This window comes from Leptidea sinapis, chromosome 31 (assembly GCF_905404315.1).
Source record: "Leptidea sinapis chromosome 31, ilLepSina1.1, whole genome shotgun sequence".
Classification (NCBI taxonomy): domain Eukaryota; kingdom Metazoa; phylum Arthropoda; class Insecta; order Lepidoptera; family Pieridae; genus Leptidea; species Leptidea sinapis.
In genome coordinates, this window is record NC_066295.1 from 3,104,807 (window position 1) to 3,121,836 (window position 17,030).

At 33.9% G+C, this 17,030-nt stretch overlaps 2 protein-coding genes and 1 long non-coding RNA gene across 3 annotated transcripts; 1 reads left to right on the forward strand and 2 right to left on the reverse strand.

The window, feature by feature from the left end:
• Nucleotides 1-3,747: 3,747 nt before the first annotated feature.
• Nucleotides 3,748-5,310, reverse strand: LOC126974023 (uncharacterized). Its single transcript, XR_007731461.1, has 2 exons — nt 4,286-5,310; nt 3,748-4,202 (listed from the first exon to the last, which is right to left on the reverse strand). It is a non-coding gene; the product is annotated as an uncharacterized LOC126974023 (long non-coding RNA).
• Nucleotides 5,311-7,778: 2,468 nt separating this feature from the next.
• Nucleotides 7,779-9,542, forward strand: LOC126974017 (synaptosomal-associated protein 29). The gene has a single exon (XM_050821386.1). The coding sequence runs from the start codon at nt 8,094-8,096 to the stop codon at nt 8,889-8,891; it is 798 nt and encodes a 265-aa protein (XP_050677343.1). The 5' UTR covers nt 7,779-8,093; the 3' UTR covers nt 8,892-9,542.
• A 944-nt stretch (nt 9,543-10,486) lies between these two features.
• LOC126974013 (zinc finger protein 782-like) lies at nt 10,487-12,135 on the reverse strand. Its single transcript, XM_050821381.1, has 2 exons — nt 11,699-12,135; nt 10,487-11,624 (listed from the first exon to the last, which is right to left on the reverse strand). Exons 1-2 carry the CDS (start codon nt 11,870-11,872, stop codon nt 10,593-10,595), a joined length of 1,206 nt encoding a protein of 401 aa, XP_050677338.1. The 5' UTR covers nt 11,873-12,135; the 3' UTR covers nt 10,487-10,592.
• Nucleotides 12,136-17,030: the final 4,895 nt, after the last annotated feature.

Consider the following 17,030-nt stretch of genomic DNA (forward strand, 5'->3'; position numbering starts at 1 on the left):
GATTACAGCCCTGGTTCGATGCGTCAGTTAAAGCAGCATCTGACTGCTAAAAACAGGCGTATCGAGCTTGGGTTGCGGCGCTGGGCACAAAGGATCCGAACTGCATAGTTCTTAAGAGGAAATACATCCGTGCCTCAAGATTTTTTAAGCGGCAAATCGCCCGTGCAATATCAAAACACGTCGTCAAAATCGGCGAGCAGCTTTCCAGTTACCCGACCGGAACACGCAAGTTCTGGTCGTTGTCGAAAGCTGCTCTTGGTAACTTCAGCCAGCCGTCCATGCCGCCGTTGCACATGAGGAATGACACCCTGGCCCATACGGCAAAAGAGAAAGCCGATCTCTTGTGCACTCTTTTCACCTCCAACTCGACTCTTGACGACAACGGAAAAACACCGCCGACCATCCCGCGGTGTCAGAGCTCTATGCCTGAAGTACAGTTCAGACAGAAAACTGTTAGGCGAGCTCTGTTTTCGTTGGACGTCAGGAAGTCGAGCGGGCCGGATGGCATTTCTCCAATCGTGCTTAGAACGTGTGCCCCTGAGTTGACGCCGGTGCTAACGCGTTTATTCCGGCACTCTTATTCTAAAGGCGTAGTCCCTGACTCATGGAAGACTGCCCTTGTCCATCCGATCCAAAAAAGGAGACAGTTCGGATCCGGCAAACTACAGGCCTATTGCTATTACCTCCCTGCTCTCCAAAACCATGGAGAGTATAATTAGCCGTCAGCTCTTGGTATACCTAGAAGGTCACCAGTTGATCAACGACCGAAAATATGGGTTACGCCATGGTCGGTCGACAGGTGATCTTCTGGTATACCTGACACATAGATGGGCTGAGGCTATTGAAAGCAAGGGGGAAGGCCTGGCAGTTAGCCTGGATATAGCGAAGGCCTTTCATCGTGTATGGCACAAGGCGCTCCTCTCCAAACTTCCATCATTTGGGATTCCCGAGAGCTTGTGCAAGTGGACCTCCAGCTTCCTCACTGGGCGTAGCATACAGGTCGTTGTCGACGGATATTGCTCTAACCCGAAGCCCGTGAATGCTGGAGTGCCCCAAGGCTGTGTGCTGTCTCCCACGCTGTTTCTTCTGCATATCAATGATATGTTGGACACCTCCAACATTCATTGCTACGCAGACGACAGTACTGGTGATGCCATATACATGGGCCATGCAGGTCTCTCTGGGGAAATCGTCGACCAGTGCCGGGAGAAACTTGTGTCTTCTATCGAGTCCTCTCTTGAGAAGGTCGCGGAATGGGGAAAATTTAACCTTGTCCAATTTAACCCCCAGAAGACTCAAGTTTGCGCGTTTACCACTAAAAAAACCCCATTTGTCGTATCACCACTCTTCGACAACACTTCCCTCAAAGCCTCGCCTAGTATCGGAATACTGGGTCTCGAAATCTCGAGCGATTGCCAATTTCGTGGTCATCTGGAAGGCAAAGCCAAATTGGCTTCAAAGAAACTGGGCGTCATTAATAGAGCACGGCAATACTTCGAGCCGGCCCACATACTAGCGCTCTACAAAGCGCAGGTCCGGCCACACATGGAGTACTGCTGTCATCTCTGGTCTGGCGCACCCCAGTATCAGCTCGATCGGTGACCCGTACGCTCGTTTGTCCTCCTATTCCATAAAAAAAAAGTGAATTAACAAAATAAATCTTTATTCGATATATTTGCAGGTAGGTAGGTACGTATTTTATAATGCCATATTTTCAATCTATCTATCAATCAAGTCTATACTGTGTTTGGCTTTCAATGAAAATTCTCCGGGTAAAGTCTTTTATAATTAGGTTTGTAATATGGAAAATATGAGTCATTCTCACAACCACCACCGCGAGCATAAGAAACATCCTTGAGATCTTGGGGCCGCCGCAGCCTCTTTTTTGAAATGGGCGGGTTATCCTCGCTCACCTCGTTTCCGTTAATTTTTATTACTTATTCACTATTTTCTTCTGTTCTGATATAAATAAAGAAGTAATAATAAATTCAAATTAGTTATCATAATAAATTCTCAAAGTTTGGTAGTCTACTTCTACACGAAATTGGCTAACTTGTGGTATACCTTCCACAGAAGTAGGAAGAATAGAATCGAATACACATTCTACGTTACAAACCTACCTAGTATTTACGTTCTCTTTGGCGATCATTCAACATCGTAATGAAGTTTTGACATAAAGGTCTTAGTTACCAGGTCATAAAATCCCAAAAAAAATTATCGTACTGAAGTTTGAACTCAACATTTAACAAACGTCAGGTCGATGAAAAGGGGCGGGAACGAGTGAACGAAGGAAGGCGCGCTTATACAAAAAAAAAATTGTTTAAATTATTGTTCATTGTGCATATATTTTTCATACTTGTAAATTGTTTATCCTGGTTTATAAATATTCGATTTTTGTATATATAAATTGTTAAGTGCGCTTCCCCATCGCCATGGGGAAGCGTACAGGTAAAAGGCCGAAGAACGGCCAGAGCGACGCAGAACCAGCAGACGAACTTCCCCTATCCGAATCCTCGGTATCTGACGCGGAGGTGACTGAACGTCTCATTGTAAGAAGAAAGGATAAAGAGAAGTATACCCCTTATAGAGCGACAAATTATTATAGGTTATACGACGAAAATTCAAATAAGAAGGAATTTATTGTATTTCTCAATCGCAAGCAGGGTGAAGTCAAAATATCAGACAAGGACAGGTTGGGTCTGTCAAATGGAATCAGGAGGCATTGCGTATCGGGTGTGTTGCACCTGAGGTCCGTTAATGCTTTTAAAGTTGGTGTTACCTTTGACCTGCCTAACAATGCGAATGTATTTTTAAAAAATGAAAAGTTACTTAGCGAGTTGGATATGGTTGCCTCAATTCTGGCTTCTGAAACGGAGGTCACTGGAGTTCTTACTTCTGTTCCCACTGATTACTCCAACAAAAAAATTCATCAATTAATTGCATCGAGTAAAAAAGTTATTGCTGTGAGAAGGTTCATGCGGCGAGTAAAGGACCCACAGGGTGTTGTCTCCTTTGTTCCAACGCAAACTGTTGCAGTCACATTTGCATCAACGTTGTTACCTGAGTATGTAACACTTGATCACTGGAGGCATGAGGTTAATGTATATGTACCCCCTATTAAACAGTGTCTACGCTGTATGAAATTTGGCCATATTGCTAAATTTTGTAGAAACAATGAAGTTTGTTCCATATGTTCTGACAATCACAATTTTAAAATGTGTCCAAAAACTTTAACAAAATGTGCCAACTGTGGTGGAGATCACATAGCTATCTCATCTACCTGTCCTCTGAAAAAACAAAAAATTGAAGAAAACAAAGTGAAGTCCCGTAGTGTTAGATACTCAGATCTCTTCAATGAATCTGCTTTCCCTCAATTAAACTCAAAGTATATTGACACACACCTGAGCAATCTTATAAAATCTGACAAATTTATGAACCTCTTGGTTGAAGCAGTTTTACAAATTTGTACAAATAAAGATAAGTTAACTATAAATTCAAATAGTATTAAGGAAATTCTGAATAACACTTTTAGAAAAAAGACACCTAGTTAATTGTTATTATGGATACATTGAATATAGTGCAGTGGAACGCTCAAAGTATTATTAGTAATAGGCTTATTTTTACAAGGTTTTTATATGAAAATCATATCCATATTGCTATAATTTCGGAAACTTGGTTAAAACCACATCAGTATTTTTTAATAAAAGGCTATAACACAATAAGGAATGATTGTGGTAATAAACACAATGGTGTAGCAATTTTTATTCATAATAATATCACATTTTCTAACATAAATACATATTATGATAGTGCTCTACAAAATGTTTGCATTAAAATTAAAATTAATAACAAAGAACTGAGTATTGTGAGTTTTTACAGTCCTTCCAATTCAAATCCTCCATTTAATAAAAACAATTTAAACAGTTTAATTAAGTCCATTCCAGAGCCAATGATATTTGCAGGTGATTTCAATGCTCATCACATGTTGTGGGGATGTGTTGATACATTGCCTCGAGGTAAAGATGTTTTAGAGGTTATAGATGAGAATGGTCTTGTTATTCTGAATAATGGTCAAGCTACCACAATAGGATCTCCATCTTGGCGTCCTAATGCTCTTGACTTGACTTTGGTAACTCCATCTTTGGCTCTTTTATGTGACTGGTCAGTTATTGACAGTCCTCTGGGCAGTAGTTATCATCTCCCTGTAATAATAAAAATGGCAGTAAGTAGTGATAGTATTAGTTTGCAAAACACATTATGTAATAATCTACATTTGCCCACTCACCCTAATTATAAGCAGGTGAATTGGAATATGTATAGTAACTTAGTTGTTTCTTATTTGGATGATGTTAAATTTGACACTTTATCTTCAATAGATGCTTTTAATTCCTTTTGTAATATTTTACTTTCTGCTGCCAAGCAGTCAATCCCTAGCTGTCTGTTTTCCAAAAGTTCTAATAGTAATAATGCTACTAGTTCTTGTTCACAAAAATCTTTTAAATATCCTTGGTTGCCTTGGTGGAATCAGAGGTGTACAGAAGCAGTTTTAAATGCTAAAAATGGTTACATTAATTTTAAAAACAACTCCACTGATGAAAATTATGTGGAGTTTAAGAGATTGCGGGCTTTAAAAAAACTTATCTTAAAAAGTGAAAGAAGAAATAGCTGGATAGGCTTGTGCAATTCATTTAATCGTTGTACTCCTTTGTCTTCAATTTGGAAATACATGCGCAAATTTAACAAAACTTACATTCCTGACAGTGTGTTGAATGATAGTTGGATTCCAGATTTTCTACAAAAGTATACTTCTGACTTTGTATCAAATGAGTTAACTAACTATGTAAATGTTGTTAATGATAGTAATAAATATTTGATAGAGCCTTTTTCTTTACAAGAACTAAAATCCGCTTTATTTACTAGAAGAGATACATCTTTCGGTCTCGATACCATTCCATATATTTTACTCAAAAAACTTAATTGCCACAGTCTCAACATCTTTTTAAATAATCTTAATCGCCTATGGAAGGAGAATACTATTCCTCCAGAATGGAAAACAGACTGTTTAATCCCAGTTTTAAAGCCAGACAAAAATAAAATGTTACCTGACTCTTATAGACCTATAGCTCTCACGTCTTGTGTTGGGAAGATATTTGAGCAGCTTCTAAAACAACGTCTCGAGTTCTTTATAGAACAAAATTGTCTTTTGCCTAATAATCAGTTTGGTTTTCGCAAAGGTCGGTCTTCTAGGGAGAGTATAGCGCAGTTGCAGCTTGATGCGCATCAATGTTTAGCAAGTAATCAGTACCTATCTTTTGTCTGTATTTTTTGACATCTCAGGTGCCTTCAATAGTGTAAACATTGCCGTGCTTTGTGACGAGTTATCAATGTTAGGGATACCAGGTAAAATAATAAATTGGATGCAATCCTTTTTGACTGACAGAAAAGTATATGTAAAATTTAATAAACATTTGTATGGACCACGACTTTCTTCTCTAGGTGTTTGTCAGGGGGGAATATTGTCTCCTTTAATTTTTATTATGTACATAAGACGATTGAACCTTATTTTGGGGCCAAATATAGTAAACCTACAGTATGCAGATGACTTAGTCGTCTATGTATCGGGAGTTGATCTGATTAATTTAGCCGCTACTATTAATAAAGCACTTGTAAATTTATATCAATACTTTTCTTATCTTAATTTAAATGTAAATCCAACCAAATCAAAAGTCTTTGTGATTGGTCGTAAACGCACCATATTGCCTCCCATTTTATACAATGGCATTCCACTGCCTATTTCATGTGACATAAAATTTCTAGGTGTAACATTTACTCCAAAACTTTCTTGGAAAAAATATACAGATAGTGTTATAATTAAAGCGAATAAAGCTTATAATGTATTAAAATCTTTGTATGCAACGTCGTGGGGAGCGGACCCTAAAATATTGTTAATTTTGTATAAATCGCTTATTCGTAGTCATTTTGAATATGGCTTTCATTGTTTCGCCGCAGACAGCAAAATTGTTAATAGTCTGGATAAAATACAAAATAAATGTATGCGTACAATATTGGGTGCACTTAAAACTAGCCCAATAGCTGCTATGCAAATCGAGGCCAACCTTCCTCCTTTGTGTATTAGATTTAGTTATCTTAAAGAAAGATTTATTTTAAAGCTCTATAGCTTGCCGACGAACAATCTTCTTAAGAATCTTATTGCTTATCAATCGTCTTCATTTCCGAGACAGTTGTTTATCTTGCAAGATTTTTCTTCATTTTTTAAATTTCTACAAGATTTAAATATTCATCGGAATAATGATATACTTCCCTGCCATGCAGGTTCTTTTCGATGTAAATATTCTGCAATTAATGTTGTGATAGATCCAAATTTAACTTCAAAAGAGGAGGTTCATGTATTATTGTCAGAATGGTCTAATTGTAAATTTGTTTATACGGATGGCGCAAAAAACAATAATAATGTTTCTTTTGCAATCTACCTTCCTGAAATTAGGAAGGGTATTGGCTTTAAGATTAATAGATATGCCAGTATTTTTACTGCTGAAGCCGTCGCTATTCTTTTTGCTTTGAAGCATATTAAGAAACAAAATCAACTTAATAAGAAGTGGGTAATAGTTAGTGATAGTATGAGTGTGTTAAAAAGTTTGTCAAATAACAAAATGAGTGCTAACATCAATTACATCATTTTTGCTGTAAAGGAATTGTGGTTCGAACTATGTTTAATCGATATAAAAGTGGATTTCGTTTGGGTCCCGTCCCATATAGGAGTAGCAGGAAACGAAAGCGCTGATTTTCTAGCTAGAACTATCATTAATATATCCGATCTATCCCTATATCCTGATTGCAAAGATCTAGACATTAACATACCATATACAGATATAATAAGTAATCTAAAACAGCGTATGACTCTTCTTTGGGGAAGATATTGGTACAATTGTACAGAAGTTGAAAATAAGGCTCATTCGTATACTTTGTTAGATAATCCCGTTAATAGCACACCCTGGTTTTGTAAGTTTAAAAATAACGCTCACAGAAAGTTCTATACTACAATAACACGAATGCGTATTGGGCACTATCGATTGAATTTTCATCTTCATCGCAAAAAAATTGTCTCCTCTCCTTTTTGTGACCATTGTAATAAGCAACAAGATCAGTCTCTGGATCACATCTTTTTTGATTGTTCGTACTTTGGCATACAGCGCCTTGTGCTGATGGATGAGCTACTGGAAATATATGGTGCACCCAATATAATCCCGCTCTCAGTAATAGATCTATTAAAGGACACATCAACTTATATGTCCTTGTATAAATTTGTATGTAGTACTGTAAATACATTGTAATTTGTAGATACATACGTTGTAAATTTGTTTATAATTATGTAAATACGTTATAACTTGTACATATACAACTAGTAATAGCATAGCGCAATTCGCGAACTGAACAGATAATGTAAATAGGTAGGTATTATTCTAAAAAGTTATGCAAATTACACTGGATTTGACTTTAAGAAAAGGGGAAAATTATTAGAGACTATATTACTGGATTTGGACTTACTAAAAGGAAAATATGGAAAATATTCTTTAGAGAATTATACATTAACGGAAATGGTAAAATAACTGATGACTTTAAGACTGGATTGGATTTGATGAAAGAAACTACTATAAATATTCGCTATCGAATATACATAATTGGAAAAGGAAAATGGAAATAATGTAAGATGAAATGAGAAAACTGGATTGGACTTTTTGTAAAACAAAATAGTGAAAATAATAAATACCAAAGAAATGAAAATACTAACGACAAGGCAGTAAGGCCCCTGGCTATAGCCTGTTCGAAAGAACGAATTAATATAAAAAAAAAAAAAAATTAACAAACGTCATTTCGTTTCGTCAATTTGTTCCGCCAGTAGGTATTCAGATATTCTCAGTAATTTTAATTTAAGCCAACAAAGAAAAGATCCGCCTCTTGTAACTTTTAAAATTTTAAATGAATAAGGATCGGCCGGAACGTCCCCAGTGTTAAGTGCACAATTGGAAAGAACACAGTGAACTCTCGTAAAATTGTTATTTAAATAGGCTAACATGTCGGGACACAAGTATATTAGCAATACAACTAATCTTTTTGAGGACGACGATGTCGACGACGACACTTTCGTTAACAGTTATGCGTCTAGAAGAGCGACTCCGCAACCTAAATCGCAAACATCGTCTTATATCGCTGAATTGGAAAGACAAAGGCAAACAATGCTTCAAAAGCAAAAGGAAATCGAACAACGAACTCTAGATTCTTCCTCACGAAGTATAGGCCTGTTGCGTGAATCGGAACAAATCGGAATCGCCACTGCTGAAGAACTTGCTCGTCAAAGAGAACAGCTACAAAATACAAACAAAAGACTTGATGATATTAACACAAATTTGACTTACAGTCAGAAACATTTAAATGGTATAAAATCAGTGTTCTATGGGTTTAAAAATTATTTATCGGGAAAAACTGACATGACTCCTCCCAAAAGTCAAACACCGAGTTCTAGCTCTAGCAGGGCTGGTCCAAGTTCTAAAATAGATGATACTCTTGATAGTCTAAGTGGCAGTACTGCTGCTGATCGTTTTAGTACTCATCCCACAACACGTCTTAGAGGATTAGACCAGCAACTAACTGTAGAACCAATATCAGATACACAAAGGATCAATAAAATGTTAGATGCCAACTTAGATGAAATGGTACATCATATATCTAGGCTAAAGGGACTTGGTACAGCACTTGGTGAGGAAATTGAACAACAAAATCATCTAATTGATGAGATTCATGATAAGGTTGATGTGGCTGATATTAAAATTGGTCATCAAAGCAAACAAATGAATAAATTACTTGGGAAATAACTAAATATTGCATGCAGCTTAAAATTGTTAAGAAATAATTGGATAAACTTGGTTTAATTATTTTAGTACCTCTATGTAACATAAACACCAAAATATTGTGATTAATCAAAATGTATAGTTTAAAAATACACTACTAATAATAAATGTATATACTGTATTTTAGCCACTTTTTGTACTGTTACATATTATTGTAATTTAAATAAATTTTATTAAAAGTTGTTTAATAATTAGTGCTTGTTAGAATAATAATTGAAACTTGTCATACTGAATAATGAATATGAAATCATAGAAGTCATATGAAAAAATTATAGGATAATTCAAATAAGTATACTCCAAACCTAAGTACTTATTGGCTATGGATCCCATAGTGATATAAATATTTTCCATAATTACTGTATCAGTTTATGTTAAATTATTAACCCTTAATTATTATCAACATTAGATAATATGAATTATAATCATTTCATTATGAGTCCCTCCCCATTGCCTTATCATGCTTTGTCCATTATTTGGGTATATTTGATGGACATAAACATGATTACTGATTTCTAATAGCAATATAAACAGCATTAATAACTGTAAAATAATTTGTGTGCCAGCTGTGTGGTCATCAAAAACAGCCAGTATTTATTAAATTGTATGAAGTATAAATTTTGCTTTTATTTTTATGGAAAAGTGCATACATACAGTTCATGTGGTGGTACAATGGATGTCAATGTTTAGCTTTTGTCACACCAGAGGAATCACAAGAGCATCTTATAATGTACCAATCAATTTGAAAACTAAAATTATTGGTATGTGGAGGTGAACATCAAACCAGCCACAGTTGCTTTCTCTTTGAAATTGTGAAATTTATTTATTTATTTATTTATTAATGTAATCAACAGCGTACACAACATTTATTTTTACAATCTTAACCTAGGTTTTACATAAAGCCACTAAGGATTACATAAATTTTAAATTATAAAAAGAAATCATATATTAACAGAATAGACTTAAAAATGTACTATATATACTAACAAATAAAAGATTACAATAGCGAGCGCATGTGTTTGTGTGAGTGTTGTGTTACCTATTATTATTATTTTTTACGATGATGTGCATAAAATGCTTTTACTTAGTTTAATGCCAAACATTAAACTAAGATTATAAATCTGCCTAAGGGAAGCAGGATATTTTGGATCCATAATGAACCTAGGATCTACTTGGTACCACTTACTATGAGTCTTTGTCTACCTTATTGAAGAATTTTCAGATATTTAATTTATTCAAGTCGAAAATTAGTACTATGATGTTTTCTTGTCATGTCTGTGAATTTATTTATAGTTGGTTACCTAATTTTATGATATTAAGTGTACATGGCATGTTATTCTAAACAACAGAAGCACTGCTGCTAGTGTTGGCTGCACAATAAGTAGAACTATTAACTCTTTTTTTAATTTATGACTATTAAACACTAATGTGGCAATACTTATGTTTTTCCTCTGGTGTTACAATATATTATTATATAGGCCTTTGTTAACACATAAGTACCTCTTCCATAAAAAAAGCAATTATAATCATTTATTTATAAGCAGAAAATTCAATACACCATATTGTTAGAAATACTAATTTTATTTTAGGATATATATAATGTACATAACTATGTTTATATTGAAATCATAATAATTACAATAAAATTAAGGTGATTATTACATGAAGCTATTGATCCACTCCATGAAGATTCATATGTTTTTGAAGTTTTCTTTTATTTGGTAGATTTTTATGACAAATTTCACATGTGACATATTGTTTAGCAAGATGTGACCCCTTATGTACTCTTAGCCCAGAAACTGTAGGAAATTGTTTTGAACAAATTTCACATTTATGAGGCCGTTCTGCTGTATGTGCATGTGCAATATGAACCAGAAGCGAGTATTTTGTTGAAAAACTCCTACCACATCCTTCACAATTGCATAAAAATGGTTTCGGCCTAGACTCTCCTGTGTGCTTGGCCAAAGTGTGAGCTTTTAAATATGACTTTCGAGTATAACTTTTTGGACATAATGGACAATTATAGTGATTATGCCCTGTGTGAGTTTTCAAATGCATTGATAATGTTGATTTTGCTGTATAACTCTTACCACAAGTCACACAAACAAAGTGCTTACGATTGCTTGAGTGTGCTATTCTAAAGTGGTCTTTCAAAGATTGTCGTGATTTATATGTCTTATTGCAAAATCCACACTTAAACTGAGCTGTTTCTCTATGAGATATTAAATGTTGATTCAGTCCACTTCGTGTAAAAAAACATTTACCACATGTAGAACAAAGATGTTTAGGGTAATCATTATGCTTTGAGATGTGATTTTTTAATCCATTAATTCGTGTGAATGATTTTCCACATGAGTTGCAAGCATATTTCTTTTCTCCTTCTTTTCTTGGGGGGTGTTCTGTTGATGTGATTTCTGTGACGGGGGGCAGTGGGATAATTTCTTTGTTTTCTTGCAAAGAATCCAATTCTAAAACAGATTGGCTACTAAAGAATGGCAATTCATATTCATGATCTTGATAGACCACACTTATATCAATATTATCTATATCAGAACTTTCCAAGCTTTGAGTCTGTAAGGTAAATATCTGTGAAATAGTTGCATTTGCCTTTAGACAATTTAACTTAAAATTATAAGCCATCAGAGCTGTTGATATACATGTCGCGCACATTCCTTGTGGCCAATTATCTTCGTCGTTATGCTGAAATTGAATTAAACATCATTATTCACAACCATGATACAAAAATTGCATAGGCATATGATATTGGTACGTACCTGTAAACAATTAAGAAAAACCAAAATATCTATGAGCTTGACTTTAACTGTTTCGTGCTCTACAACATCCTGAATATTCATGAACAAAGAAGTATCTGCATCAGAATTGAGATCCGATAAACAAGTTCTGCACATGTTTTTCGTGATTGGGAGAACGAATGAAGAAAACTCCATGAGTAAGAGCAGACAAGTTTTGAACCTATTTATAGGCTATTCGACGCAATTTTTTACCATTAATTTGTATTCGTCAATTAAGACAAACCTAAGCGTTGGCAGAATGATTAGTGTGTAATAAGTAATTTATTGTGAATAATGATCGAAAATCGATACTAGAGAGTAAATATTCTACGCAACGATCACTGAAATCATGAGAAAATGAAAATATGGCTATCCGCTATTGCCAAAGAGAATTTAAGCCACGCTTAAACACTACGTTCAGCTAAATATTGCTAATGGCTTTAGCTAAGGCTTATGCGGTTTTACACTTGACTGAATTTAGTCATCTAAATTGAGAAGCAAACTTAGAAACATATTAGAAGCTTCTGATCACACTGTCCTAAATTTAGTTACTGAATCAGTCATCACTCACCACTTAAAGCGCGACGAATTCGGACGTGTCGTATGTGTACGAGGATGGCTCCAGTGTTGTCCAGGCACCAAAAAATTGGCCGTTGGCTCAATTAAAATTGAAAAAAGAAAAGGAAGAACATGGGTAAAATAATATTTATAACTGCACGGAAAGTTAGCATGAATATGGGTGGTTTAGAACCAGCAGACTTTAGAAATTAGTTACGAATGGATTCGTGATCGTTTGACATATTATTAAACCTTGGGACACCGTTTATTAAAAAGCAAGATACTATCCTTCGAGACACTAAGATTTATTGCAACAGGAAATTCATATAAAGATTTAAAATTCAGTTCTTTAAGTAAGTTCCAACCCCTTAAGTAGGGGTTCCAACCCCTACTTTTTTATGCAGGAACACAAAACAAATCATAAAAACATGCTCCAAACACGAAGACCCTCGTGCGACTGAAATCAGTACCTACTACCTACTAACTAAATGCCATAACACTTTCCTAAATGCATTTCTAATTAGGCTTCTAAATGATTTAGTCAGTCAGAAACCTCACTTGCTTCTGAATTTAGGATGCAAGCTTGCTGAATGCGATTATACTTTTCTAAATTCAGTAATGACTGAATTAAGCTGACTAAATTAAAAATAAAGACATGACACCAAAAGAGAATTTAAACACACCTGGAATGTTGTTCGTGCAATGTACAGTGTGCACAAAAGCTTTGGTTTCCATTTCACTTTCTACGTACGAAAACTATTATATTTTTATTTTTTTTGAGTCTTATGCATGTATATCATTAATTACATAGATGTCTCGGTTTTAAGAAGAAAATTGCACTTTGTCATTCAATTTATATGGAAATAAAACAAAAATAAATAGTAATGCGTATTTTTGTAAGATTTATTTATTTGCTATAGTTCTATTTCAAGAAAAAACGTCTATACGTATCAATAACAAAAATAGTTTAAAAAGCACAATTACACGTGTTGTAATCCTTTATAAAGTATTTTATTTAAGAATTATTAATAATAATTATATTATAACATGCGACAGCAAGAGAATAACTTTTAAGATTTCTCTATTCAACAGACGAAAGTTTTATTTTAGAAAAAATTACGACCACTATAGACAATAGTTTTTGTAAGATTGTTAACTTATAAATTTTTACTTTTAATTTTGTAATTTCATACTTATAATATACTGATAAAATATACATTGTATAATTTCAAATAAGAATTAAGATAATAGTTACTTATTTTGTTTCTGTTATAAAATGTTGAATGTACATAATTAGAATCACCAAGCTAGTACTAGTATGTAAGTGCAAATCAATTGTTAATGTAAGGTTTTTGTTGGTACATGTAATTAAATAAATAAATTAAAAAAAACCCTTGTAGATTGTAGTTTATACTTGCTAACATAAATAAAATGTTGTACTAATGTTAAATTAACACATTGTGATAATTATCTTACTATGCAGTAAAATATAATGTTAATTGTTAAATAATCATAAAACCAAATATATTAAATTCACCGCGCCAAATGTCAAAAATGTAGATGCGAATATTTTATTAAATGGAGAGGTGGTAAAACCAGTGGAATCTGCTATATTTCTTGGCATTACTCTTGATTCCAAATTGCAGTGGGGCCCCCATATTGAAGGATTGGCGAATAAGCTTAGTTCTGCAGCATATGCGGTTAAGAAAATTAGACGGTTAACTGACATAGATACGGCGAGATTAGTATACTTTAGTTATTTTCATAGTATTATGTCCTATGGTATATTGTTATGGGGCAGTGCGGCCGATATTAATACTATCTTTGTGCTGCAGAAGAGGGCTATTCGCGCGATTTATAACCTAGGTCCTAAAGAATCATTAAGAGAAAAATTTAAAGAAATAAACATTTTGACTGTTGCTTCTCAATACATTTTTGATAATGTTTTGTATGTTCATAAGCACATTGAGGAATTTTCTAGAAACTGTGACATTCATAATGTTAACACGAGGAACAAACATAAACTTGTTATGCCTACTACTCGGTTGGGTCGAATTAGTAAGTCTTTTGTTGGGCGATGTATATGCTTCTACAATATGATCCCAAAAAATGTACAAAACAAATGTGTTACACATGTGTGAATGAAGCGAACACCCTCAGGCTCTTTAATTATAAATGTTTATTGTACGATATTAAATTGTTATCCATATTTTATATTAAAAAAAAGCCCGCTGAGTTTCTTGCGCCCATTCTTCTCAGGTCTGAGGCAGTCTCTTTTGAATGGGTGGTAGATTTTGACGTTCAATAAGTGATTTTAAATCCTATTTTGAATAAAACTATTTGAATTTGAATATAACGCTGTAGTTACTTTAATTTTTAACAGTGTTATAATAATTAACGTTTTAAGTTAACAATTTTAAAGACTAATCCAACTCAGCAATATAATCTTAACGCTACAGAAGTAGCGTCGGTAACTTCATTACTAATAGAAAGGACAAGCTATATATACAACTAAGGCTGAGATAGAACGGGACAAAGCTATTCATCTTACATCTCTATCGCGTAACCCATTTATTTTTTGGCCCAATGTCAACTTTTGGGACAAATAAACAAAGATCTGTCATGTCATCGAGCTTTCGAATAGTATTTTTGTGATTTTATTGTCTTGAAACATATTTGGTGTTCTTATGCCTTTCAACTTATAAAAGTTAAGTTTATAATGTTGGATGCTGTGTGTCTGGTTGCGAAAGTCGTAGAGAATGTTAAAATCCAGGACTTAGCTTCCACGCGTGGGTTTTTTTTTCACTTAACGTTTTCAAAATAATTTGTAACATGCTCGTGTCAAATAAAATTAATGGTATATTCTTTCAACAGGTATTTATTTTTGATCCACAGTCACCTATTTTCAGTAAATTTGTCGTAATAAAAATAAACATAACATAAAACAGTGACAACTAAAATGTTGCCATAACGTAGATATAGTCTTACCCAAGTTATAGAGTAATGATTTATTTAAAACCTTATTTTATCAATTTTATTAAAATAACATACAACAGGTATTTATAATAATAATAATTATAATATTGACACATTTTTTAAATAAATTATCTTGCCCCAAGTTAAGCATATATAGCCTGTGTTATGGGTTGCAAGACAATGATATATTTAATACAATATACTTACTTAAAACATACATAAATTCATAAAAACATACATAAATACATTTAAACATCCATGACTCGGAAACAAACATCCATATTCATCATATAAATGCTTGCACCTACCGGGATTCGAACCCGGGACCTCGGGAGCTTTGTAGGTAGGATCGCTAACCACTCGTTTATAATAGTATTATTAATTTACAACGGTATATTTGTGTGGAATAATGAAATTAGAATGTCATTTGTACGTTTTCCTGTGATTGATAATAAAACAAGAAACATGATGTAAAGATGTGTAGTAAAATAATAAACAAAATAATCTATTTCAGGTTTCTATTGGATCCAATACAAAACAAATAGATAAAAGCAACAGAATGAACAGATATTTATTTTATAGCGATAGAAATGACTGTACAATATTGTATATTTTTATTGAAAAGAGCGCAAAAAAAAGAATGCTGGGAGAGTTTCTTGCGCCGCTTCTTCTCTCTCAGAGCGCCATTTGTTTCCGAAGCGGTTGTAGTATCTAGTAGTATAAGAAATGACATCAAAAAGAATTCTAAAGGAATCGATTTTGAGAAAATAAATGCCTTTTTATATGGGAACCAAATAGGGAATTAGAATTTATTCTTGTAAGTGCGTAATAAATTGCCCGATCGCCTCGTCACGTCACACAAGTGCGACCCAAGCACATCTCACCTTTAAATATGTATGTAGTTACAATGCTAGCTACCTTGGCTGACACCGAGTCAATAATTGTAGCTACATAATATTGTCGTAATTATTTGATTCACTTTTAGTTAGTATCATATCCTGGATAGTCCTTGCGGCGGTCTTATAGCGAAGAGCCTCAATCAATATATGAAAAGTTTCTCGCTAATCGGTTGACTCAAAGATCAAATACAGATGCCTCTGTCTGTGGCCCTGCCACCGATAGCTCAGCCCTTGGGCATGACTCCGCTGCCGGCGACACTCCAATTAATGGTTTATGATATTTTGTTTTTGTATCTATCTAATAATATAATACATAGGTTTTATACATTTCCTAAAAACTTTGACTTATGAAATGAAATATGTACATGTGAATAGAAATAACAAATAACATAATATATTTCCTGATCATTATTAGGGTTCTGTATTTTAGTAGGCTACGTGATTTTATGAAATTGTTTTTGTTATGTTTCGTAAGACCGTTGTAGTAATCGATAAAAAATAAGTTAATGTTTAAGTTTAATTTAAAATTGTTCTGTAATGATAATTGTAAAAATACTACACCCTAGGTATTTAAAACTAAACAGCTTCGTACGTTTATTTATAAATTATGAAGTAGTTTAGAGATAATGATTGTGAATAAGGAAGAACTAAGCAATAACAATTTATTGTAGTAATAATTACTATTTATTATATTTATTTATTATTATCAAATTATTTGAAAGCAACCTATCAACGAGTTATGTGTTTTGTAAAATGCTTCACTACTCATTGATTATCATTGATCAAGCATTGATGTTTGTTTTAAAAGTGCTGGGCTCGCATCTCTGTGTAATATTATCCAACAATAACAGAGACATCATATACATTCTCGGTTATGTAGA

Excerpts from the sequence above, each read along its gene's own strand:
- LOC126974017 (XM_050821386.1), top strand. The coding sequence starts at position 8,094 with ATGTCGGGACACAAGTATATTAGCAATACAACTAATCTTTTTGAGGAC.
- LOC126974013 (XM_050821381.1), bottom strand. The coding sequence starts at position 11,872 with ATGGAGTTTTCTTCATTCGTTCTCCCAATCACGAAAAACATGTGCAGA. Across the intron at positions 11,625-11,698 it reads TTTTTCTTAATTGTTTACAG|CATAACGACGAAGATAATTG; the intron begins GTACGTACCAAT and ends ATTCAATTTCAG.